Here is a 24877-nt window from a genome sequence, read left to right as displayed (position 1 = left end):
GGGGGCTCTGCTCGCCCGCTCCGCGGTCTGGCTGCCCAAGGTGGAAGCTTCACGATACCCAATAGCCACGTGGTATTAGGGACAGGGGGCTGGGGAGAAGGCAGATGTCCCTCATCTTCCAGGGTGTCACAGTGCACCAGCAAAGACGACTCAAGGAGGTGTTCTGACCCTCGTGGGGCAGTCCAAAGCGCTTGATGGCCTCGGGGCCCTGGGAGTGTAGCCTGGAGAGGCGGGGCAGCCCAACCACAGGGCTCTCCATTGGGGTCACTGGGAAAGAGGATGTGGAGGTGAGGCGGAGTTATACCCTGGAGAGGGGCCGGGCAACTCCTCCGTGTGTGGTGCAGGCGGCAGGGGTGGGGGTCCAAAAGCTGTCCAGGAAGGAGCAGGCAGGAAGGCAGACAGAAGGCGCCCCACCCAGCTGGGCTCTCCCCTTTACCACAGGGGCTGGGGAGCTACAGGGCAGTCATGGCAGATCTGAAGCCGGCTACAGCCAATGCCCAGCTGCAGTCGCCCAGACCTGTCAAGCGGGGAACCCCCTGGGGCCCCGGCTTCCTGGGGCTGGAGGCAGCTATGAAGGCTGGGCAGGGCCACCTTCCACTGAAGCCCGCTGGCCTCAGGCAGCCACCAGTAGGTGCAGAGGCAGGGTGAGAAGGCAAACAGAGCAGATCCGAGGGCTTGCTGCAGAGAGAACATGCCACACACATTCTCCCAGATGCATGAGGAAACCAAACCGCCAGAGACTACAGCCCAGGGGGAGAGCGGGCAGCCCGGGCCCCCCCACCCCAATCTGGAAACCACCCGTCCTGGGGTGCCTGACCCCGCCCTGGCTATGGCTCTGGTAAGTCACGACGCCCGCAGGCCTCGGCCGCTAGGGCACGCGGTGGGCTCTGCCGACAGGAGCCCTCAGGGATGGGGGGCAGCCACGTGGCCTTCCTCCCGCGTCCATCAAGTACACAGACTTTATTCGGGACACGCACGAGATGCCGGCTGCGCCAGCCAGGAGGCGCGAAGGCAGGAGCCCTCCGCGGGAACTCGCCTCGACCTCAGGCTGCTGACGCGCGGCCCCGCGCCCGCTACTCCCGGTAGTGCACCCTCTGGTGCTGGATGAGCTGGGAGCTCTGGCCGAAGGCTTTGCCGCAGGCGCCGCAGGCGAAGGGCTTCTCGCCCGTGTGGGTCCGCAGGTGCCGGAAGAAGTGCGAGCGGCCGCGGAAGGCCTTGCCGCAGTCGGGGCACTCGTAGGGCTTCTCGCCCGTGTGGATGCGCTGGTGCTCGATGAGCACCGAGCTCCAGATGAAGGCCTTGCCGCACTGGCTGCAGGCGTACGGCTTCTCGCCCGTGTGCAGCCGCTGGTGCCGCACCAGGTTGGAGCTCTGGCTGAAGGCCTGGCCGCACTCGCCGCACTCGTACGGCTTCTCGCCGTTGTGGATGCGCAGGTGCTGCGTGAAGTGCGAGCTGTGGCTGAAGGCGCGGCCGCACTGGCCGCACTCGTAGGGCTTCTCGCCCGTGTGGATGCGGTGGTGCTGGATGAAGCCCGACCAGCCGCGGAAGCGCTTGCCGCACTCGTGGCAGGCGTAGGGCTTCTCGCCCGTGTGGATGCGCTGGTGCTTCAGCAGCAGCGAGTTGTACTGGAAGCTCTTCCCGCAGGCCTCACACCTGTGCGGCTTCCCGCCCCGCGGGCCACTCTGCCGGGCCCCGAGGCCCGAGCCCCGGCCGAGGCTGCCCGCCAGCTCGTCGGCGCGCCCCGGGCCGCCCTCTGTCCCCGAGGCTCCCTGCAGCCCGAGCGGCCCACGCCAGGTGCCTCTCTTCTGGGGGCGGGGCCCGGCCCCCGGCGGCTGGCCTAACGGCCGCTCCAGGCTGCACTCCTGCCCCAAGCTGTCCCCACACCTGGGTCTATGGGGAAGGCTCCTCAGAAGGGTCCTGAGCACCCGCGTGTCCTGGTCCACCTCATCTTCAGGATTGTGCGGCTGGGGAGACGACGGGGCCTGCTCGCGCTCCAACTCGGGATCTGAGAAACGGGAGAGGCGGAGAGCACTCAGCCGCCCACCAGGCTGTCCGTCCGCGGGGACCCCCGCCCCGTTCCAGATGACAGCACCAGGGTGAGAACACACAGGGTGCGCGCGCATGTGGAAGGGGGAAGCCTGACAGGAGATTCAGACTCAGAGCCAAGCAGAAAAGCCCCTGATCCTGAGGACGCTGCCCACACGGCCCCGGAGCTGCTCCACGGATCCCCAGAGAACACCCCAAGGGCTTCTCTAGGGTAGAGAGGCGGGGGGTGGGGTGGGGAGGGAGAGAAACGAGGAGCTGAGGGCCTGGATGAGCGAAGCCCCAGGGGAAGGGGGTGGGGACCAGAGCTCGATTTAGGGGACAAGTGGAGGTCAAGGGCAGTACACAGGGGTGCCAGGACGACGCCCCGATTGCTGGCCAGTGTTGCCAAGTCGGACACTCTAGCCGGACAGGCAGGTGGATATGGGGGTCTGCGCTGCTCTCACAGCCCAGAAAGTGTCAGCAACAAGACCGGGACTGAACGTGGGGAGGGGCTGTGGGGGACAGAAGTGAGCGCTGAGCCAGGGACAAGTGGGGCCCCGGGGCCTGGCAGCGGTGGTGGGCGCTGCACAGAGCCTGGAGTGCAGCAGCCGCAGGTAAACGCGCTTCTGGGCGGGGCCCCGCGGCAGGTTCCGCTTGCTCACCTGGCCAGCAGGTGTCTCTGCCAGCCTGGACCTCCTCCACGTCCCGGAGATCGTCCTCCTGTGGTGGCTGGGAGAGCACCTCAGGGCTGCAGCCGGGGAAGCCTGAGGGTCACAGCGGGGCTGGGGCTCATCTCCCCCTCCTCTAGAACGGGTTGTACCCCCCAAGACACCTCGTTGCCCTCTGGAGGCTCGCTGAGTGGGACAGAACACATCTACCTGGGCCCTCGTCCTGGCTACCAAGAGCTGATTTGTGTCCTCGACTGTGAGGGGAGTGAGGCCAGGCCTCCTGTGGGACATGGGGCAGGGAAGGGACCCCGGACTCCCTGACGGCTGCGTGTGAGCAGGGTCCAGGGGCACCACACACCGCAGGGCTTGGACATCCTCCCCGACCAGTTGTCGGCTATTTCCACACCTGGACACCCCCAGACCCTGCTGGGGGGCGGAGCAAGGCTGTTGGCTCCATCCCTGCAGGTCCCTGGGGGTCCCCACCCAAACCAGCTTGCCCAGAACTCTGGAGACCATTTTCCTGGCGTGGGATCAAAGGCTCGGAGAGGGAGATAAGGTGACTGACTCCCTCACACAGGCCTGGCCATCGAGGCTTCTTTTTTTGCACCCCTCATCCCCTAAAGAAACATACTCCAAGGGACTGTCTTCTAGGGAGCCACTGCTCACACAGCTCGACCCCTAGCCTCAAGCACTGCTGCCCGAGTCCCGACCCAAGCACCAGGGTGCAGGAGCCCCAGCGCCCAGTGAGCTGCCTGCCCGCAGTGACGGTGCAGGGAGGCAAGTACCATGTTGATGGCCGTGGAGGTGAAGCTGGGCCTCGTGGCGGTGGCAGGCTCCAGGTGTCTCCGGTGACTCGAAAGTGACAGTGGACAGGACATGAGGGGGCTCCTGACTGTCCCCCAGGGCTGCCATCTTCCCCCAAGGCCTGCTGGAGGAGTGCACACCTGGGAGCCGGGGAAACGAAAACCACGGCGAGATGAGGGGGTCAGAGGGATGTGCGGGGTGGGGCCGATCAGCCACAGGTGAGCTGGAGGCTCCTCCCCTGGGGGAGGGACTAAACGCCAAGAGGTAACCTGTGGGGCCCACAGTGCGAGGCCACCGGGGCCCCTGGTGTGTTAGTTCTACCATGTGCACAGCACCAGCGCACCCACACGAACTGAACCCAAGCTCTCCCCCCAGCAATGCCTGCAATGTCCTCCCAACCCAAGGCCTTGCCCATGGAGAGAAGCAAAGCTGGTTCTCCCGGAAAAACCTCCCCCATCACAGCTGGGGGCCGCTGGTCCTGGGGAGAGCAAAAAACTGACTTTGCCTGCAGGAGCAGGAACGTCCTAGGTTAGATCTTAACGAGACATTTCCAGAGAGGAAAACCCCCCTCAGAGGCCGCAGGCTGGGACCCCTCACATCCCAGCCCCGCCTAGGGTTCTCCGAGCCTCCTCTGGGGTCAAAGATACTTTTCTTTAGTCTGGTTTGCAGGAATAGCTTGGTCTAAAATGAGGATTTTTCTTTCACACTTCCATGAAGTAGGAGGCCTTATCTGGGAGTGAAAAGGGGCAGAGGAAGGACGAAAGGTAATGTACATCCAATAACGGTGCTGGCAGTACCTGCTTCAAGGAAGCAGGGAGGCAGACGCCACAGGGCTCCTCACCAGTGGGGGCCTCCTGGGTCAGCCCCCGACCTCAGCCCCTGAAGATGGGAAGGATCACCCACAGCCAGGTAAGTGGACACACGGTGGGTCTGCAGTCCTGACATCTGGGTATGCCACATTTTAAATATCTGGGAAAGGGCACGGTCACCCCTAGCCGGGCTCTGAGGGGAGGTGGCGGTCACGAAGGGACGCCAGTGCAAACGTCTACGCTGCTCCAACAGGCTGAAGGCAGAGGGGACACAAACGGCACCGGCCCAGGAGCAAACCCTCCACCCCGCCTCCCAGCTTGGAGCCTGTGCGCCGCCGGAAAGAGCCCGAACTCGGGGCGCTTGGCAGCGGAGAGCAGGGTGCCCCGGCTGAGTCCGGCCACGGACCTCGGGCCAGGGGCAGCTCTGAGCCTCTTTTCCATCTGCAAAGTGGGCATCACCACAGCTCCCGTCCCTGGGGTTCCGGGCGCGTGGGGAGGCGCCCCGCAAACGGACACCCGCGATCGTCAGGGGCCAGTGTGCCCCCTGCGTCCCGCCGTCCGCGCCCCCCACGCCCGGCCGAGGCCAAGGTCTCGGCGGCTGCGGGGACAACGCGCGAGCGCGGGCTGGGCCGAGGGTGCCCCGCAGCCGCCACCACCGCCGCCCGGCGCCCACTCACCTTCCGATCGGGAGGTGGCCGCCAGTCCGCCCGCCGGCCGGAAGTGCTCCCGCGCCCCGCCCGCCCGGCCTCGCGCACTTCCGGGACGCTCTAGGTCCCCGGCGGACCGGTGCCTTGGTGACCTCGGGGGCTATGGGCGGGGCAAGAGGACACCTCGGGGTTCAGGCAGGAGGGAGACGGGCAGATAGCAGGGGAGAGGAGGGGGGTTGTGATGGAAATGCACACAACCTAATTCTCCTTGGATGTGTCCTCCCCGATGGTGGACAGACCTGAGGGGTTCTAATTACTCCCCTGGAGACTTTTAGCCAATCACCATTTTTCTTCCCACCTCTGCCCCACTGTCAGGGTTACCCGCGCCCCCATCCCCAGGCCCTGCCAGCCTTCTCAGCTTGGACGTGCACCTTGTCAAGTGTGTAGGCTTCTGCCGAAAGCTGCTTCTCCTCATTTTCCAGCTTCTGAAGCCTCCAGCCGACAGCGCTTACTCTTCTCTCTCCGGCCTCGTGAATCTCCTCTTTGGCCCTTCGCCTAAGTCACGGATCTAACTCGGGTCCCCACCCTCAGCATCCTGGGCTCTTTAGGACGCTGAACAGCTTCCCTGCCCCCCGCAACTGACAACAGTACCTCCCCTCAGTGGGGACAACCAAAAAAATGTCCCCAGGTGTTGCCAACGTCCGCTCCTGAGGGCAGAATCGCCCCTCGTGAGAACATCTGCTCTAACAGAGGCAAAGTGAGCAGGGGCACAGAGGGGAGGACTGACAGAGCGCGTCAGAGCTCAGGACCTGAACGGGGTGCTGACAGGGTCTGGGGGCAGGCAAGGTCACGTCACACTGTAGGCATGAAGCAACGACAGGGCCTAACTTTGTTTCCCAGGTAAAAATGTCCCCTGCTTTTTGAAAGTTCTCTTTACACCACTTTGCTTTTACAAGAGACCTACATTAGTACCTGGTTTCCAACAAAGCCAAACAGGATTTTAGCTTTTTTTGAATAAAGGCAAAAAGTGAAAACAGCGCTCAGCATTTGTTCTGCAGCAGCTGCAACCGAGGCAGCGAGAGCGGCCCCTGCCGAGCTCCTGTGGGACTGCACTCAGCACCAAGCTGCCAGGGCTGCGAGCCGCGTCTGGGGGCGTCTGCGCTTCGTCTCGATTTGCCTTGTGCGCCGTGAGCAACACGTGTCCTAACAAGGTAACTAAGTGCCTCTTCGCTTTATGCCATTTCGGCCTTGGAAGGTGTCACAGGAACGCTCTGCTTTTGGATAGCAGGGGAACCTGTATCCAGGCTCAGAGAGGGGGTGTCTATTGAGGGACACGGTATTTTGCTGAAGCAAGGGGTCATGCCCATCCTAAGTTAGCACATTCCTTTTCTGATTTGTGTGTTGGTCTCTTACAAGCTTGGTTAAGATGAGGCGGCCCCCAAGAGACACATCCAGAGGCAGTGACCAGCTGGGCCTCTGGCTCTGCAGGCCTGGGCCAGACCTTGAGCTGGGAGATGGTCTCTCCCTTGAGGCAGTGCCACCTCCCTGGGGACTCTTGACTGTGGGGAGAGCAGCTGAATGCAGTGAACAGGTCAGAACAGATGTTTATTGTAGGAGAAAACAAGATCCAGAGGCAGCAGGACAAGGAAGCACTGACGGATGCCCAGGGCATCTGGGAAGAAACGTGGGGACCAGCGCAACAGCCGTCTGGGTTAAGAGAACACTGCGTGAAAAGCAAGCCCCGGGAAAGCGAGGAGAGAACAAAAGAGAACATCTACCCCAAATGTAGACCACACTTGCTTTCCACGGACTGAAGGATGTGAAAATATAATCAAGTAAAAGTTCAACAAATTTGACTAGTTGGAAAGTTGCATTTCTAGGACTAAAAATAACAGTCAGAAACACTAGACTGGGGAAAGCATCCGCCCCAGCACAGGCCCAAGGCCACCCGCTGTGCACAGGCGTTTGTAGCCCATGGCCACCTCGGTCCACCAGGGGGGCATGAGAAGAGCAGCACCCCCAGTGCTGAAGCTCTCCAGGAAACAAACACGCAGTAACACCAAGAGGCAGGACACTAAAGGCAAACAGGACCAGGATGCTGCGTGGGTGAGGCTGCGGGGACACAGGCCACGTGGGCCCACAGGGAGCTCGCAGGTTGTGTCGGACGTACCTGACACCGGGGCCTCCCAGTGCCGAGATCGCTGTGGGCAGTGGGGCCGGGGCGCCGGGAGCTCATCCCGAGGGACGGCTGTCCTCAGGCCTTGGAAATCCCCGTCCGTGGAGTCCGCAGCGTCAGCCTCGCCCTGTGGCTGGGCCTGGATCCTGTAGGGGCTCTGGTCAAGGGGAGGACCTCCGGCTCCCGGCTTTGCTGACAGGTGGCTGGAGTTTGTGCGCAAGCAGCCAGGAGGCAGTGAACTCCGAGCTCGGGGCAGGGGTCCTTGAAGACACCGGCTGCCTCTCAGAGCACAGCCCTGACCCCAGGCAGTGGATCCCGGGTCACTCCCGCCCTGTCCCCCGCCATTTCCCTCTCTGGTCCCAACACTGCTTCCGTGGGCCTCAAGACACCCCCTTTACCCCGCCATCTTAGCTCACTGAAAACCCCACCCTCACCGTGACCTCTGGCTGTGCTGCTCCAGAGCAAATGCCCAAGTGCCCCAGCACCAGGGGCTTCCACGGCAAGCAGGGCGACTCGGAGCCCTGGCCTTGCCCCCAGGGCCCAGGCCAGCCCAGTGTCACTCTGCAGCGCGTCTTGGTGTCTAGCTCACCGGCAGAAGAAAGGAATGATCACATCTCGGTGCCCAAAATGGGGACAGACATGAGCGGCCATTAGAAATGAAGCCCAGGTGACATGCTGGTGCCCAGAGCCTCCCCAGGGGTGCAGTGGACCTGGCGAGGGCGACCTGGGCTGAAGCCCATCGGCCCCGCCTGCTCCGTGGCCCGCACCGCCAGCTGCCCTCAGAGCACAGGGTCTGGCACGAAGGACCACAGACGTCACGTCCCCGGGACATCCGCAGGTGTCCCCACGTCCGTTCAAGGTCCTCTGTGCCTTCGCTCTGACGCCAGGTCATGCCGTCCCAGCGCCCTCCGTGCTGGCCCCGGCAGCGGGGAGCCTGCGCGGTAACTCAGGTGCCTGACGTGTTTCTGCGGTCGCTGCTTTAACCGTTCTCCTGTGTTCAGTGGGGAGGGGACACCCTGAAGGGCGTTTGCCGGGACAAGCTCCGAGGCCAAGGAGGTTCTGACTTGGCCTGCAGCTCTTTCCTCCTGGAGCCTGTCCTACAGCACTCCTGGCTGAGGGGGAGGGGCTGAGCGCCTCAGAATCTCGAGACGTCTCCCTGCGGTTGCTTCCCCTCTTCATCTCACTGCCTTCACACGGCCTATCAGACGGAACACTTCCCTCCACCTCCACCTGACCCGACGGCAGGCACTGCCCGAGGGTGGAGTGTCTGCTGCCCGGCCACCTGCCCTGCGGTGACAATGCCTGCCCTGTAGTGACAGCGCCCGCGCTGCAGTGACAGCCCTCCGCGCCGTGTCCCCGCACGCCCCTCCTGCAGCCTAGCATGTGGACCGCAGGGGTGTCCTTTCTTACCACGGCCTTTCTCTTCCCTTCCTTCTTGATCTCTGTTCCTCCCTGGAGCTCAGGAACGTGGAAGTTTTGCTAGTTGTGAGGTTCTTTTTCACGCATATTTCATCAGGAACTTCTTGCTTTGGGGCGGATCTGCTTTCACAGCCGAAAAAGGACAGAAATACCTTTTGAATAAATAAAGAAGCGCAATTATCACCTGGTTGATAATTGGGAAATGATCAACAGTTGGGCAATGCCAACGGTGTGAATGAGGCCAGGCTCTGGGCACATGGACACGCGGAGGCTGGTACTTGGTGGGGATAACGGCCACAGGGGCTGGAGGAGAGCAAGGTGGGGAAGGGGGCGCGGGCTGTGGCTCAACCCATGTAACCCACCCTGGGTGGTAACAAGATTTCAAGGAAAGTGCTTCAAAACTTGGGACTTCCCTGGTGGCACAGTGGTTAAGAATGTGCCTGCCAATACAGGAAATACGGGTTCAAGCCCTGGTCCGGGAAGGTCCACGTGAATATTAATAGTGATGGCAGAAACTCTGTACTGCTTGTTTTCAAAGAGAATGCCGTTTAACATTTAACCTTAAGGTTTAATTTGCTATAGACTGTTTTGTTCTTTGATTTTTATTTTATATTGGAGTATAGTTGATTTACAATGTTGTGTTCGTTTCAGGTGTACAGCAAAGTGATTCAGTTATACATACATATATGTGTGGGTATATATATATATTCTTTTTCAGTTTCTCTTCCCATATAGGTCATTACAGAGTATTGAGTAGAGTTCCCTGTGCTCTACAGTATGTCCTTGTCAATTATCAATTTTTATATATAGTAGTGTGTATATGTTAATTCCAACCTCCTAATTTATCCCCCCCCCACCTTTCCCCTTTGGTAACCGTAAGTTTGTTTCCTAAGTCTGTGAGTCTATTTTTGCTTTGTACATAAGTTCATTTGTATCATTTTCTTTTAAGATTCCACAAATAAGTGATATTATATGATACCTGTCTTTCTCTTTCTGACTTACTTCACTTAGTATGATAATCTCTAGGTCCATCCATGTTGCTGCAAATGGCATTATTTCATTCTTTTTTATGGCTAATAGTCCATTGTATATATATATACCACATCTCCTTTACCTTTTCCTCTGTCAATGGACATTTAGGTTGCTTCCATGTCTTGGCTATTGTAAATAATGCTGCAATGAATATTGGGGTGCATGTATCTTTTGAAATTATGGTTTTCTCTGGATATATGCCCCATAGTGGGATTGCTGGGTCGTATGGTAGTTCTATTTGTAGTTTTTTAAGGAGCCTCCATGCTGTTCTCCATAGTGGCTGCACCAATTTACGTTCCCACCAACAGTGCAGGAGGGTTCACTTTTCTCCACACCCTCTCCAGCATTTATTATTTGTAGACTTTTTGATCATGGCCATTCTGACCAGTGTGAGGTGAAACCTCATTGTAGTTTTCATTTGCATTTCTCTAATAATTGGTGATGTTAAGCATTTTTCATCTGCTTTTTGGCCATCTGTATGTCTTCTTTGGATAAATGGCTATTTAGGTCTTCTGTCCTTTTTTTTTTTTTTTTTTTTTTTGCTGTACGCGGGCCTCTCACTGTTGTGGCCTCTCCCGTTGCGGAGCACAGGCTCCGGACATGCAGGCTCAGCGGCCATGGCTCATGGGCCCAGCCGCTCCACGGCATGTGGGATCTTCCCGGACTGGGGCACGAACCCGTGTCCCCTGCATTGGTAGGCGGACTCTCAACCACTGCGCCACCAGGGAAGCCCTGTCCATTTTTTTTTATTGGGTTTTTTGATATTGAGCCACATGAGCTGTTTCTATATTTTGGAGATTAATTCCTTGTCAGTTGCATCGTTTGCAAATATTTTCTCCCATTCTGTGGGTTGTCTTTTTGTTTTGTTTATGGTTTCCTTTGCTGTGCAAAAGCTTTTACATTTGATTAGGTCCCATTTGTTTATTCTTGTTTTTATTTTCATTACTGTAGGTGGATTCAAAAACATCTTGCTGCAGTTTATGTCAAAGAGCGTTCTGCCTATGTTTTCTTCTAAGAGTTTTATAGTATCCGATCTTACATTTAGGTCTTTAATCTATTTTGAGTTTATTTTTGTATATTGTATTAGAAAATGTTCTAATTACATTCTTTTACATGTAGCTGTCCAGTTTTCCCAGAACCACTTATTGAAGAGACTGTCTTTTCTCCATTGTATGTTCCTGCCTCCTTTGCATTGATTAATTGACCATAGGTGCGTAGGTTTATCTCTAGGCTTCTATCTTGTTCCATTGATCTATAAGTCTGTCTTTGTGCCAGTACCATACTGTTTTGATGACTGTAGCTCTGTAGTATAGTCTGAAGTCAGGGAGCCTGATTCCTCCAGCTCTGTTTTTCTTTCTCAAGATTGCTTTGGCTATTCAGGGTCTTTTGTGTTTCCATACAAATTTTAAGGTTTTTTTGTTCTAGATCTGCAAAAAATGCCATTGGTAATTTGATAGGGATTGCCTTGAATTTGTAGATTGCCTTGGGGAGTATAGTCATTTTGACAATATTGATTCTTCCAGTCCAATAACATGGTATATCTTTCCATCTGTTTGTGTCAGTTTTGATTTCTTTCATCAGCATCTTGTAGTTTTTGGAGTACAGGTCTTTCACCTCCTTAGGTAGGTTTATTCCTAGGTATTTTATTCTTTTTGATATGTAGGCAATGGGACTGTTTCCTTAATTTCTCTTTCTGATCTTTTGTTGTTATAGAAATGCAACAGATTTCTATGTATTAATTTTTTATTGTGCAACTTTACCAAATTCATTGATGAGTTCTAGCAGTTTTCTGGTGGCATCTTTAGGATTTTCATGTATAGTATCATGTCATCTGCAGACAGTGACATTTTTACTTATTCTTTTACAATTTGGATCCCTTTTATTTCTTTTTCTTCTCTGATTGCCGTGGCTAGGACTTCCAAAACTATGTTGAATAAAAGTGGCCAGCGTGGACATCCTGTCTTGTTCCTGGTCTTAGAGGCAATGCTTTCAGCTTTTCACCACTAAGTATGATGTTAGCTGTGGGTTTGTCATATATGGCCTTTATTAAGTTGAGGTATGTTCCCTCTGTGCTCACTTTCTGGAGAGTTTTCTTTTTTTTTTTAAAATCATAAATGGGTGCTGAATATTATCAAAAGCTTTTTGTGAATCTATTGAGATGACCATATGGTTTTTATTCTTCAGTTTGTTAATGTCGTGTATCACACTGATTGATTTGCGAATATTGAAAAAGCCTTGCATCCCTGGGATAAATCCTACTTGATCATGGTGTATGACCCTTTTAATGTATTGTTGGATTTGGTTTGCTAGTTATTTTGTTGAGGATTTTTGCATAATATCAGTGATATTGCCTGTAATTTTCTTTTTTAGTGGTATCTTTGTCTTGTTTTAGTATCAGGGTAATGGTGGCCTCATAGAACAAATTTGGAAGTGTTCTTTCCTCTGCAATTTATGTCGTCTATGCATCTCTGAATTTATGTTATCTATGAAAGCAATCTGTCTGGTTAGAGGATTCTTCAGGCTATTTCCTCGAGTTGGCTTCAGTAACTCATCTTTCTTCTATAACCCACTTCATTTCAGTTCTCACATCTCTTGGTTCGACAGTTTATCCTTCTAATCTCTGATGTATCTGCCATTATCCTCCCCTTCTCACTCCTAATGGAGCTCTCCTTCTCACTCCTAAAGGAGCTCCTTTGCTCCTTCCTTCTCTCTTTCTGGATTCCACTGCCAGGGAATGTCAATTTTCATAGTCCTGTCAGAGCACCAACTTTTATTAAAAATGCTCTCCATTCCCATTAGTCATATTAATTTCTATAATTTATTGCCTCCATTCTACTCTGAGTTTATTCTGTTGGCCTTTTTTCACTTTTAAAGTTGGATGCTTAGCTTGTTGATTTCCAGCTCTTCTGCTGGTCACATAAGGCTACAAATTTCCGTTTGGCTTTAGTTACACCAGAATTTCTGGCAAGTTGTATTTTCATTATCATCCAGGTTTAAGTATTTTATAACTTTCATTATATATATATATTTTTTCATTATATATTTTTCTTCTCTCTTTTAAAAAATTTATTTATTCTTGGCTGTGTTGGGTCTTCGTTGCTGTGTGCAGGCTTTCTCTAGCTGCAGTGAGCGGGGGCTACTCTTTGTTGCGGTGCGCGGGCTTCCCATTGTGGTGGCTTCTCTTGTTGCAGAGCACAGGGGGCTTCAGTAGTTGTGGTGCGTGGGCTCAGTAGTTGTGGCTCATGGGCTCTAGACAGAGGTTCAGCAGTTGTGGTGCACGGACTTACTGCTCCGTGGCATGTGGGATCTTCCCAGACCAGGGCTCAAACCCATGTCCCCTGCATTGGCAGGTGGATTCTTAACCACTGCGCCACCAGGGAAGCCTATGTTTTTCTTCTTTGACTCAGGCTACTTAGAAGGTTTTCTTTTTCTGGAATTTGGGTTTCATTTGAAGAGCAATAGAAAAAAAACCCAAAAAACAAAAAACCCATCAAAACAGATTTATCTGAAAGATTTGGGTTCAGTGCTTGGTGGTGATGTGGTGTCATAATGGTTAACTCAGAAGAAATGGGAAATGAGCCTGTCTGTCTGAACCAAAATGACAGGAGGCAAAAAAGACAGTGGACTGATTTTAGTTTGATTGTGTGATTTATTTTCTCATGTCTCTCTTGTTTTCCTGGTTGATTTCATTCTCCTGAGAGAGGGACTGACGGCTGTCTGCTTGCACAGCCGCCTCTCATGCCTGTGGAAAAATGTCCCCTCACTAAGGACACTAACACGTGACTGGAGCTGACAGTGGCTGAACTGGGGGTCAGCATGGCACTGAGGTCACACACAGTCACTGACCAGGCTGAGCACTGTCAATGCCTCCAAGTCATCTCTGAGGAACCATAGGCACAAGGAGGTGAAGGACGGGCCCAAGGTCCCACATCTCCAAGGCACGAGGGTCGAGTCAGTAACCCCTGGCTCCAAAGCCTACACTCTTTGCCACCTGCTTCCTCTCTAGAACTCGAAGACACCAAATTAGAATGCTTCTTCTCTCCCATCAAATTGGCGAGATTAAAACCCACCTGCTACCTGTGCACTGCTGGGGCACTTATGCAGCACAACCTGGGGGAAGGTAATTTGCCAGAATGATCTCCCCGTCAGCTCATTTCTGGCAACCCGTCCTGTTGGCCCTAAATGTGGAGATGTTTACTGCCTTGTTTTTATTGACCTAAACTGGAAACAGCCTACATGCCTTTGTTAGGAGAAGGTTAAGTCAACTTTTTATTTAATGGATCATTACGCAGCCACAAAAAATGCTTCCCATTGGTATTAACGTGGAAACATAATAACATAGAAAATGAGAATTTTTCTATAGTACATGTGATGTGTTGTAATTTACGGTACATTTATACAATATTTTATATATAACAATATATCCATCATGGTATATTATAAACCATCATAAATAAAAACCAAACCAAACCGAAGCAGACGCAGACACCCCTGGAACGTGTCACATACCCTTCATCTGAAACTGGCCAAATCCGGCCCACCGCCTGCTTCTGTAAATAAAGGCTTATTGGCCGTTCCTGTGCTGTAATTGCTATTGCATGTCATGGCTGAGCTGAGTTGTGGCAGAGACCTTATGGCTACAAAGCCAAGAACAGTTATTATCTGTCCCTTAACAGAAAATGTCTGTCAACCTGCCAATCTGCATTGTTGTTATTGCTTCTTTGCTCAGCCTTTGAGAGCAAACTGCAGATGTCATGACCCTGTGGCCCTTAAGACCTCAGCACGCATCTTTCATGACAAGAACGTTGTCTGGGATGGCTGCAGGCCATCAAACCAGGGAGCTTTGACACTGATGTGCCCCCCCACCTCCCCTGTGGACAGTCTAGACCCAACGTTTGCCAAATGTCCCAGTGACCTCCTTTATAGCAACCTTTCCCCATCCAGGATCACAGGTGTGTTTTCCCTGAGCCAGCCCCTGGCACCTGTTTGAACAACTTTGCCTCATCACATCTCCAGTTCCGGGACTGTGAGAGCAGGATCACAGGTCACACCTGGGGCCTGCCTGTCGGGGTAGGAGGAGGGCCTGCCGAGCTGTGAAGCAGAGGTGCGAGCTCAGGTAGAGCTGTTATAACGTCATAGCTTTTAGAAAGAACGAGAGTTAAAATCTTAACCTGGAGGGATGTTTCCACTGGGAGCACTCTCTCCTGTCTCCTGATGGAGGGGCCCCCAAGATCAAGGCCATTATTAGTTTTATGGGTCTAAAGAGCTGAAAATGTAGGTGTCAGCATTTTCCTGATAAAAAGCCCTATTACTACCTGGATAACAGTCACCTCGCCCCTCTTATACTGTGCTGGAATTCTGGGACAAACCACACCCTCGCCCAGGAGAACATGGAGGCCCAGCCAGACCACTCTTGGAGGGAAACCAAGGGCAGGCACAGCATGTGGATGTGAAGCGGGTAGGATGGAAGCTGGGGGCCAAGCACAGAGAAGTGGAACTAACCTGAACGGAGAGCTGGCCCTGGGGGTCAGGCCCACCGTCTTGTGTCTGAAAGGCCGCATGGCAGGCAAAGGCTGCATCCAAGCTGCCGTCAACATCCCGGGGCCTCACACGGCCAGGGCAGGAAGCGCCCACAGTGGCAGCATTTAGTGTCCTGAGTGGTCCACCTGGTGAGTCAAGGCTGCTCAGCTGGGATGATGGCTGATGTGGGAGGACACACAGAGAGCCCAGTTCCTGGGAGCAGGGGCCAAGTTCAAGGAATGGTTCTCCAGAGAGGAGGGAAGGCAGAGGACAAAGCACAGCACCGCCACCACAGCCAGCCAGGGGGACACTGGGGTCCCCAGTGCTCACTGCGGAAGCACTGCCATCCAGCTCAGGGCCACAGGCCTCCTGCCGGGCTGCATGGAGATGGACTTGGGACCCAGTGGGCCAAAGGTCTGCAGCACAGTCTTCAAAGGAGCCGGTGGGAGGGCCGAAGCCAGCATGGGAGTCACAGGCAGAGGTGGCAGTGAGAGGTGCTGACTGTGCTCGGGTCTGAAGCCTGTCCCCTGGACAGCAGTTTGTACACTCGCCTCCCTGGTGCCACAGCTGCGAGGAGCTGCCTTGTTATCATGATGTCTTGCCCTGGAGATTCTCTAGACCAGAAAGGTCTCTGGCCACACCGGTGTTTGGTGACCTGGCTGGGGCGGTTTTCCTGGTGACGGCAGGACCCCCAGCCCGATCAGACGCCAGGGAGGAGGAGCCCCAGGCAGGCCTGCCAGGACAGTTTTCACGGGCACAAAGCTCTGAGTCTGGATGGCTTCCCCACACTCAGTGCTTCTTCCGTGGGTGACGTTTCCGATGGCGAATAAGACATGAGCTGTAGGCAAAGGTTTTCCCACATTCCTTACATTCGTACGGCTTCTCTCCAGTGTGGGTTTTCTGATGTTTTAGGAGATTTGAGCCACAGTTAAAGGCTTTGCCGCACTCACTGCACTTAAAGGGCTTTTCTCCGGTGTGAATTCTCCGGTGCTTGGTCACGTCGGAGCTGTGCCTGAATGTCTTCCCGCACTGGGTGCACTGGAAGGGCTTCTCTCCAGTGTGGACTCTCTGGTGGCGAACGTGATCCGTCTTGTGCTTGAAGACGCGCCCACATTCGCTGCATTCGTAGGGCTTCTTCCTCTGGAAGGGAGTGAACACAGGAACCCCCTCAAAGTCATCTTTAAATGTAGCACTAAAGGCCTCAAACATGTGTTCCTCGTCCTCATGACTCAGGCTGGGTTCCTTACTGTGCTTTTTGGCCAAAGTGGATCTCTGGTTTGGCTTCTTTTTCCTAGATGCTTTATCTTCCTTGGGAGTGTCCTTCTGAACACGCACTTCTTCCTCTGGGGTCTGTGCCTTCTTTTTTTTGCCTGTGGGCTTTTCCATCTTTCTTGTCCCCAGGAGAGAGGAAGCCGGCAAGGGCCAAGGAGAATGACCAGCAGCAAAATTCTCCAGCCTTACAAATTTCCTTGTAACTCCACTTCTTCAGAAAGGTCTTGCTTTGGACACAACACTGTATTTTCCCAAGCTGGTAACTGCAGTTCTGGAACAGAAACTCTGCAACAAAGAGAAGAGCACCAACAACCCTTCTGAGGCTGGAGAGAAACAAGACCACGAACATTAGATTAAACGAGTGTTTGGGAGGAACACAGCCATGAGGTCTTCGAGTGCTGAGTTATGAAGGGGCAGATGGGCAGGGAAGGGGTGGGGGAGGCATGGGAACATGGCCCCATTCCCTTCCCTGCTCACGTATCCCACCTGGACATCTAACGAGTCTCAGGCTGGACATGACCAAACAGAGCACTTATTTCCCAGAAACCCACCCCCCACAACCTCACTGTTCCCAGTTTTCCTCATCTCAGTAGACGGCATCATCGTTTACTCAGTTGCTAACTGAGGAATTCTTTTTTTCTTTAATAAATTAATTAATTTATTTTTGGCTGCGTTGGGTCTTTGTTGCTGCGTGCGGGCTTTCTCTAGTTGTGGCGAGCGGGGGCTACTCTTCGTTGCGGTGCACGGGCTTCTCACTGAAGTGGCTTCTCTTGTGGTGGAGCACAGGCTCTAAGCGCACGGGCTTCAGTAGTTTTGGAATGTAGGCTCAGTAGTTGTGGTGCATGGGCTTCATTGCTCTGCGGTATGTGGGATCTTCCCGGACCAGGGCTCGAACCCGTGTCCCCTGCATTGGCAGGCAGATTCTTAATCACTGCGCCACCAGGGAAGTCCCAACCAAGGAATTCTTATTCCTCTGCCAGGGGCCAGCATCTCCACACCTGCGTCCAGTAGGACTCATGTGTACCATGGACCAACGACTGCCGCGTGGTCCCCAAACTGGAGTTTTCCCAGCCCTTTACTTGCTCCTTCTCCACTTCTTGTATTTGGGGCCAGACAACGTGCTTTTGGAGTTACAGGCTGTGGGAGCCACATGTGACCCTCATGGAAGGTACCTCCCATCACTTGGAGCCTGGATTCTGAGCTGGATGAAACTCGCTCCCACCCTCATCCCAGCCCTCCCCTGGGTCCATCCTCCACAGAGCAGCCAGTGAACCCCCATCACATCTCTGCCCAAATCCCCACTGGCTCCCCTCACACTGCTGCCCCTGTGCTTCCCCCCCGCCCCAGCCATCCTTAGGTTTGCCACACATTCCTTCCTGCCTCAGCACCTGGGTGCTCCTAGAAACAGGTCCTGAGAGGAGGTGTTGGTGGTGCTGGCCCCTCACTCATTCAGAGCTCTGCTCTGAGGGCCCTTCTCAGGCAGTCCTCCCTGACCCCACTCCCTGGTTCCCTTACCCGGCTCCCATTCTCCTTGTGGCACTTAACTGGAGCCAACTCATCCACTGAAGGCCAAAACCCCAGGGAACAATCAACTACGATCTTGCTTGCATTGTCTAAAAAATCTGACATTCTCTGTCTCTAATCCCATCTAAAAGAATTCCAACTTCACCACGAGTTCAAACAGGAATCAGTCGGTTCCAGTGGTAGGTGCTTGTAGAAGCGTCACCAGCATGGCTCACGTCTCATTGGTTAAGAACCTTCATCTATTGCTTTTCTGTATTATTTCTGAGTTTTGTTGACCTGCCTCTTCCCTCAGCGCTAACTAATGCAATTCCAGGATAAAGCCTTGACAAACTTCAGGCTCTTTAACTGCTAGCAAAAGAAATCCTCCACAAGATTAGGAGAAAACACTTTCCAAAGAAAGCAGATCGTGTTCTGAGTCCTCAAGTCATCCCTGAGAAGACCTCCCATGACCTGTGCTGGTCGCCCGATCTACTGGGAGGTCCATCTCCTGACAGGCTGTCTCACCCTAAAACGTGGTGCTCTGGGTGATAATGTCCCAAGTGACATACGTTTTGAGGTACAAATGCTTTGAATTCCCTTTAAGTTAAAGGGGGTACTTGGGCTTTCACCCACTCTCCCATGCACAGAGGCAACGCATAAAATGACTGGACAGGTTTCCCAACTTGACAAGAGTTTGAGAGTCTGGTTTCTTCTAAACGAAAATGCTTAGATACACCTGACTTGGATTCAGGTAAACGTCATCCTCTGAAGGCTCTATTGGAGGTAGCTTCTGGGAGGTAGCATCAGGTGAGAGCCAGAACTGAGGGTGATGGAAGGCCATCTAGGCTGAGGGAAGCATGCACAAATATGGGAGCATCTCTGCCGGGGAGGTAGGCGGAACCAGGGCAGAGGATCACGGCCCCAGTCAGCCAGGCTGGAGTTTGAGCTCAGGTGTAGGAAACAGATGAGAACCAAGAACCAACAGGAAAGTGATATCAGCCCTCTGGCCCACGGCTCCCCAGGGAAGGCGCAAACTCAGCTTGGCTCTGTGCTGACCCACTTGATGGAGAGGGGTGGTCCTTGAACCCCCTGAACCCGACAACTGCCGGCTGTGCTCCAAGAACTGTGCCCCCACCAGGACTCCTGTCACTCCCGTGTGGCTTGTCACTGACGTGGCAGTCTCCCGACGAGCCGAGGGCTCTTCAGGGCAAGGATCGTGTCTTTTTCATCCTTGAATCCCTAGTTACTTGGCTGTAGCCTGCACATACTGCTGCTCAGGAAACATTCTAGATAATCGTCTTGTCTGCCTAACTCAAGCTGGCAGGTGCTTAATGGCAGAGACTGGACGTACTCACTTCTCTAAGTCCCGTGCACACCAAGGAATAAAATATTTAATTATTAAAAGCGGCGTAGACCTGAGGTCATTGTCTTGGTCTTTTCGTTCTAAAGGCCGGGGTGCTGGTACCTGCTGTGCGACTCCAGTGTAGCTCCTTCACTCTCTGTGGCAGGCCTCTTGTAACATGAAGCTTTGGGTATCCCCCTGCAGCAGGATACTCCGTGGTAACCTCACTTGTCCTCAGAAGCCGGGGTCTAAGGGAGAGACTGGATTACTAGTGGTGGGAGATCCAAGGGCAAACGTGCACCCAAGCAGTGTGTGGGCCCGCAGCGGTGTCGAAGCCAAGGAGAGGGCGCCGCCTGACAGAGCCTCGCCAGCCTTGGGTCCGGGGACTCCACCTCGATCCGCACGGAGCTGGTCTTCGAGCCTCGCCCTCCTCCCCGCGGCGCCCAGGAGCCTAGAAAGGAGTGCCGTTGCTCTGGGCAGGGGGCCCACGCGACGCCAGAGGGACGCAGTGAATTCCTGCATGGAGGCTGGGGCGGGCGCGCCCCTCGCAGGGTCCCCGGGCCAGGAGGGACGCCTCGTCCCCGAGCCCCGCCGCTCTCCAGCTGCCCAGCGCCGGGAAGCCGCACAGCCGAGCAACCCCGCCCATGCGCCGGCCGGAAGGGCCCGCCTCTGGCCCCGTCCCTTCCGGCGTCGCTCTAGGAGGCGAGGGCCCGGGCCTCTCTGTGGTGCTCCCGGGAGGGCTCCGCCCCTCAGCTGGTTTCCCGTTTCAGGCGATCCCCGCTGGCCCACCCGCCCGCTCGCCTTCGGTGCCCGCAGGAAGAGCCCGCTCCCAGCCGGCCGTTTCCGGTGCCGCTCTAGGTGGCGAGGCCCCAGCATCTCGGTGGTGCACCACGGTGGACTCCGCCCCCGAGCCACCTCCTCCCACTCCGCTGGGGTCCCACACGCCCCCTCACGCAGCCACCCTCCCATTAGCTGCACCTCAGTCCCCTCTGCGCCCGTTCCCTTACTCTTGTGCCCCCTTCCTCCTGTACTCCATCACTCACTTCAGCCCCCCTCACTCCCCCCGCACCCCCTTCCTTCTTCTTGTGGCTCCCCCCACTCACCCCAGCCCCCTCCCTCACGCGTGCCCTCCCCGCCAGCCACCTGTTTGAGTTCCTTAGAGGCAGCAGGCACGCTGTGGCATGCGTTCAGTTGCACTGGCCACTCCCTCTGCCTGGGACACTTGTCCCCAGCTGTCTGGTTGGCTAACTCGCACTTCCATCTACTGAGAGCTCACCTCCTAGAGGGGACCCCTGACCACTGACTACCCTGTGTGTATTAGTTTCCTGGTTATCACAAGGTTAGCAGCTTAAAACAATACGTGTTTGTTATATCACAGTTCCTGTGGGACAGGAGTCCAACGAGGCTTAGGTGGTCCTCTGCTCAGTCTGGCAAGGCTGCGGTCATGGTGTCCGCGGGCTGTGTTTTCAGCTGGAGGCGAGACTGTGGAAGGATCTTCTTCCACACTCATGTGGTTGTTAGCAGGCTTCCTTTCCTGGTGGCTGTGTGACTGAGGGCCAGCTTTTTCTGGGCTGTTGGGAGGCTGCCCACAGTTCCCTGCCATGTGGCCCTCTTCATGCTCCTTCAGGGTCAGTGGAGAGCCTCTGGCCCGGGTCTGCTGGGGTGGAGTCTCATATGACCTAACGGTAGGAGCAGCCTTCTGTCAGCTCTGCTGTAGTCTGCTGGCTAGGAGCACGTCCTGGGTGCTGCCTGCACTGTTGGGGGTCACATTCTGTAATACCACAGCATTCTGCCTCTTTCTCCACCTTCTGGCCCTCACCCTTCTCTGCATTTTTTTTCATAGCAGTTTCCACTTTCTAACATACTATGTAATTTCCTTATTATTGTGTTTATTATGTCCATCTTCCCTTCCCACGCCAGAAAATCAAGTCTTTGGGGGCGCACGTTTTTGCTTTTCCTGGTGGGGTTTCATTATGTGTGGTGCAACGAATGGGCACTTGACCCTCATGCCACCTAGATACAGCCTTCTCCCACGTATCTCTGTTTCTAGCCCCTGCTGTCCAGCTCTCTCCTGGACTTCACCCTTGCAGGAGCTTTAGATACCTCGATTTCAAAATATTCAAGACCAAACTCAACTCTGCTTCCTTCTTTGTTGCTACTGTCAACTTCAGTAATATAATAATAGCCAGGTATTTTACCAGCAAAAGCAAGTTTATGTGGGAGTAGCCAGAGGAATTGCAATTCAGGAAATGCAAGCTATGGTGGACCATAGGCAAATCTAGAAGGAAGGAAAAGGGGGGAGTTGGGAGGGGCTGGTCCCACAGCACAAGGGATGGGATGCTGGTCCCACACACGCTGGGCGTGAGAGCTCCCCCTACAGGCTTGAGAAGTCCCCTTCCCTTGGCCCTCCAGCGACCTGCTGGCCACCCTCTCGCCACCGCTTGCCCTTCCATGAGACCCTAGCAAGTAGTGCACGTTTCTGCAAGGCCTGGGCTTCAGGCCCCGAGCTCCCCTGCACCTGACATACCCTCCCGCCTTCCGGCACCCGACTGACCTGTCCTCCAAGACTCTGCTCAGTTCAGCCCTCAGTGTGTGCTTCTGTCCTACCTTTGCAACTTTATGTGGAGTTGTTCTGCTTGTGCGTCTGTCCCTACACATTACATACTACCTATGACTCGGATCAGCACCTGCCTTATTCACCTGTGTATCCCCAGGACCCCAAACACGGCCCAGCCCAGAACTGGTGCAGAATCAATATTATTGAGTGACTGATGGCTGGACAGAGAGAATGCGACTGAGAAGAAGCAGCACAGCAGAAAGAAAGGTGTTCTCCTGTCTCTGAGGAGAGACACAGAGCTTGGCCTCCTGGTGGCCCTGGTGGCTCCCTCCAGCCCCCCTTTGGTGGCCGAGTTGGTCCACCAGGAGCTCCAGGTGATGCCAACAGCATTGGTGTGTAAGGTCTGGTCAGAGGCCATTTCCCCGGCCAGGGAGCCCTGCTGTCACCGAGACCTGTCCCCCGCCCCCCACCAGCTACCCTATAAATATGTACAGCAACATTGGGGAACGAGTGAGGAAGGGGGTCCTCCTTCCATGAGGGCAGCCTCTGTGAGGAGAGCTGGGGGACTTGGAGGCTCTTCTGGAACATCCTTTGCTCCAGGCCCCTGCCAGGTGCTCAGAATGCTCACCTTCCAGAATACCGGCTTCCTTCTCGGTGGGGCGCTGTAGCCCGGGCACCTACATGTGTTCTGATGTGGGGATCATGGGTGGGGGGCCAACAGGGAGAAGAGAATTCTAGGACACGAAATGGCACATGGGAGGCAAGCTTGGCTCAGCAGGAAAGAGCTGTGCTCACCTAGATTGAATGTTACCCTAACTTGTACTGTCGCTGATACACAATCAGGGAGATTTCCCGCCTCCTTCTCTCCCACCTCCTCATATTTTAGAAGTTACATTATTTCTACTTGGTCAGAAAATACACATAAAGTACATTCTTCCACTCACTTTTTTTTTGGCCACGCCACGCGGCTTGCGGGATCTTAGTTCCCCAGTTGGGGATTGAACCCAGGCCACAGCAGTGGAAGCGTGGAGTCTTAACCAGTGGATGGCCAGGGAAGTCCCACCACTCACTTTTTTTTTATGTTAGATCCAAGGTCAGGGCATTAAATGATCACACCATCCATCTTTTTTGCTGAAGTTCCTGTCATCTCTTGGTTGGATGAAGCTTCTGGTACATCCCTCATGTTGGGCTCAAAGGTACAGGATCCCTTTGAGGTAAGATCACAGTGTGAGTGGCTACACAACCCTTGGTTCACAGTTTCCTTTCTTGTCTTTTTTGAAACTTCTGCTCCATTGTCGCTTTGCTTGCTGTTGTGGATTTTGAGAAATTTGATGCTGGTCTAATTCTTCTGCTCCTGGAAAGTATTTGACCTTTTTGCCTGGGAACCTTGACCTTTTCTTTATCGTCAAAATCTCATAGTTTTTCTAGGCGGTCTCAGACTTGGTCATCGTGGCTTATGTTTTTCCTGGTACCTCGTGATCCCTTTCAAGATGTAGATTTAGGTCTTCTTTTATTTCCAGAAACTTTTCTTGGATTATAGTTTTAAGTCTTAGTTCTGTTCCATTGTTTTATTTTCTTCAGGAATTCCAGTTTTCCATACATTATCTCTTCCATTTTGATCACTTTCTCTCTAACACTTCTTACTTCTTCATTTTTAAATTCTCTTTGTATTTTCCTGCCCGCCTTATGAATTTCATTCAAATCTGTTCTTCCTTGTGCATCTTGTCATTCAGTCTTCATTTCTGATTGGTTATTGATTTTTCTTCTATGGTTTCCTGAGTTCCCTTATTTCTTCCTGCTTTTTGTTCATTTCTGTTCTGATTCAAGTTTTTTTTCCCTTTGTTTCCATATCTCCAAATACTTGCAGATATTTGATTCAGTTTGGAGTTACAGTTTCCTTCTATTTTGCTATTGGTTATTTTGGGAATTTTCATGAGCTGAATTGTTTGATCCCCATTTTCTCTCCCTTTGTGTAGTGGTTTTAGAGAGATGGTGAGCTCACCCCTGCATTTCTGTGTACAGAGGTATGGGTTGTTTTACAAGATTCCTAGCCCAAGAGGGACCTCTTGTGTCAATGTAAAGAAAAGCATAGTTTCGTTACCTGGTGGCTTTTGTTTGTGGAAGAGGGGCGTCAGTGGGGAAAGGATGTGTGATGTTTGATTTTTGGAAACTTTCTTTTGTCTCACAGGATCTTAAATTCCCCTTCTTGCTTCTTGTTTTGCAGGTAACTCAAGGTTCGGATGTTTTCTGTCTTATAGTTATGCCTAGGGCATGAGTTTTCTGTCGTTTTATTTGTTCTTTATTGATATTTTGAAGGAAATGTTAGAAGATTCAGATTTATGCTGCTGCTATTACTTCAACTATGTGGAATTTCCTCAATACATATTTTTGAATGAACAATAATAGCTGATGTTTACTAAGAGTTTATTGAATGTTCTAAGCATTTTACATGTGTTATCTCATCTAATCCTCACAGCAACACAGTGATTTAGGTACTATAACATCTCCATGACATAGCTAAATAAATTGGGGAACAGAGAAGTCAGACAGTTTTCCAGAGGTCGTAGAGCTAGTGCGTGCAGAGCCAAGCTTCTGACTCCAGAGCTTGTATTCTTAATCATCATACCACACACACACACACACACGCACACGCACACGCACACACACACGCACAATGACTGTCCTCAAGATATTGTTAAGTAAAAAGAAAGCAAGTTTTATTATAAAAGCAAACAATGGCTAAAACAAAACCTATATTCATGTATTTGTTTCTATATGTCCATATGAGAACGGAGAAATGTATGGAAGCCCACACACCAGACTAGGGGCCAGCAAACTTTTTCTGTGGAGGGCCATCTAGTAAATACTTTAGGCTTTTCAGGCCAGATGGCTTCTGTCGTAGCTATTCAGTTTTGCCCTGGAAGTGTGAAATTAGCCATAGACAAAATGTAAACAGATAAGGTGGCTGTGTTTCAGTGTATCTTCATTTACAAAAACAGGGAGCTGGCCGGACTTGGCCTGCAGGATGTGGTTTGCTTCTCTATTAACTTTGGCTACCAGATGGGGTATATGGAGATGAGGCAAAATGAGAGGGAAGGTGAAT

General features: G+C 53.3%; 2 protein-coding genes across 11 annotated transcripts; both read right to left on the bottom strand.

The window, feature by feature from the left end:
- Nucleotides 1-401: 401 nt before the first annotated feature.
- On the bottom strand, nt 402-19832 carry LOC132507842 (zinc finger protein GLI4-like). 10 transcript variants are annotated; one of them, XM_060127533.1, is made up of 6 exons: nt 15083-15676; nt 8540-8700; nt 7124-7332; nt 3479-3637; nt 2688-2789; nt 402-2005 (listed from the first exon to the last, which is right to left on the bottom strand). In XM_060127533.1, exons 4-6 carry the CDS (start codon nt 3603-3605, stop codon nt 1074-1076), a joined length of 1161 nt encoding a protein of 386 aa, XP_059983516.1. In that variant the 5' UTR covers nt 3606-3637; nt 7124-7332; nt 8540-8700; nt 15083-15676; the 3' UTR covers nt 402-1073. The 10 variants fall into 10 exon arrangements, with proteins under 10 accessions (XP_059983516.1, XP_059983517.1, XP_059983521.1 ...); XM_060127534.1 differs by having other exon boundaries at nt 7124-7275; XM_060127538.1 differs by lacking the exon at nt 15083-15676 and adding an exon at nt 5385-5508 and having other exon boundaries at nt 2688-2773; nt 7124-8120; nt 8540-8555.
- On the bottom strand, nt 15545-16567 carry ZFP41 (ZFP41 zinc finger protein). The gene has a single exon (XM_060127552.1). The coding sequence runs from the start codon at nt 16484-16486 to the stop codon at nt 15890-15892; it is 597 nt and encodes a 198-aa protein (XP_059983535.1). The 5' UTR covers nt 16487-16567; the 3' UTR covers nt 15545-15889.
- Nucleotides 19833-24877: the final 5045 nt, after the last annotated feature.

This window comes from Lagenorhynchus albirostris, chromosome 17 (assembly GCF_949774975.1).
Source record: "Lagenorhynchus albirostris chromosome 17, mLagAlb1.1, whole genome shotgun sequence".
Lineage (NCBI taxonomy): Eukaryota > Metazoa > Chordata > Mammalia > Artiodactyla > Delphinidae > Lagenorhynchus > Lagenorhynchus albirostris.
The sequence above is the reverse complement of the archived record's forward strand: the minus strand, read 5'-3'. Positions and strand labels throughout refer to the sequence as shown.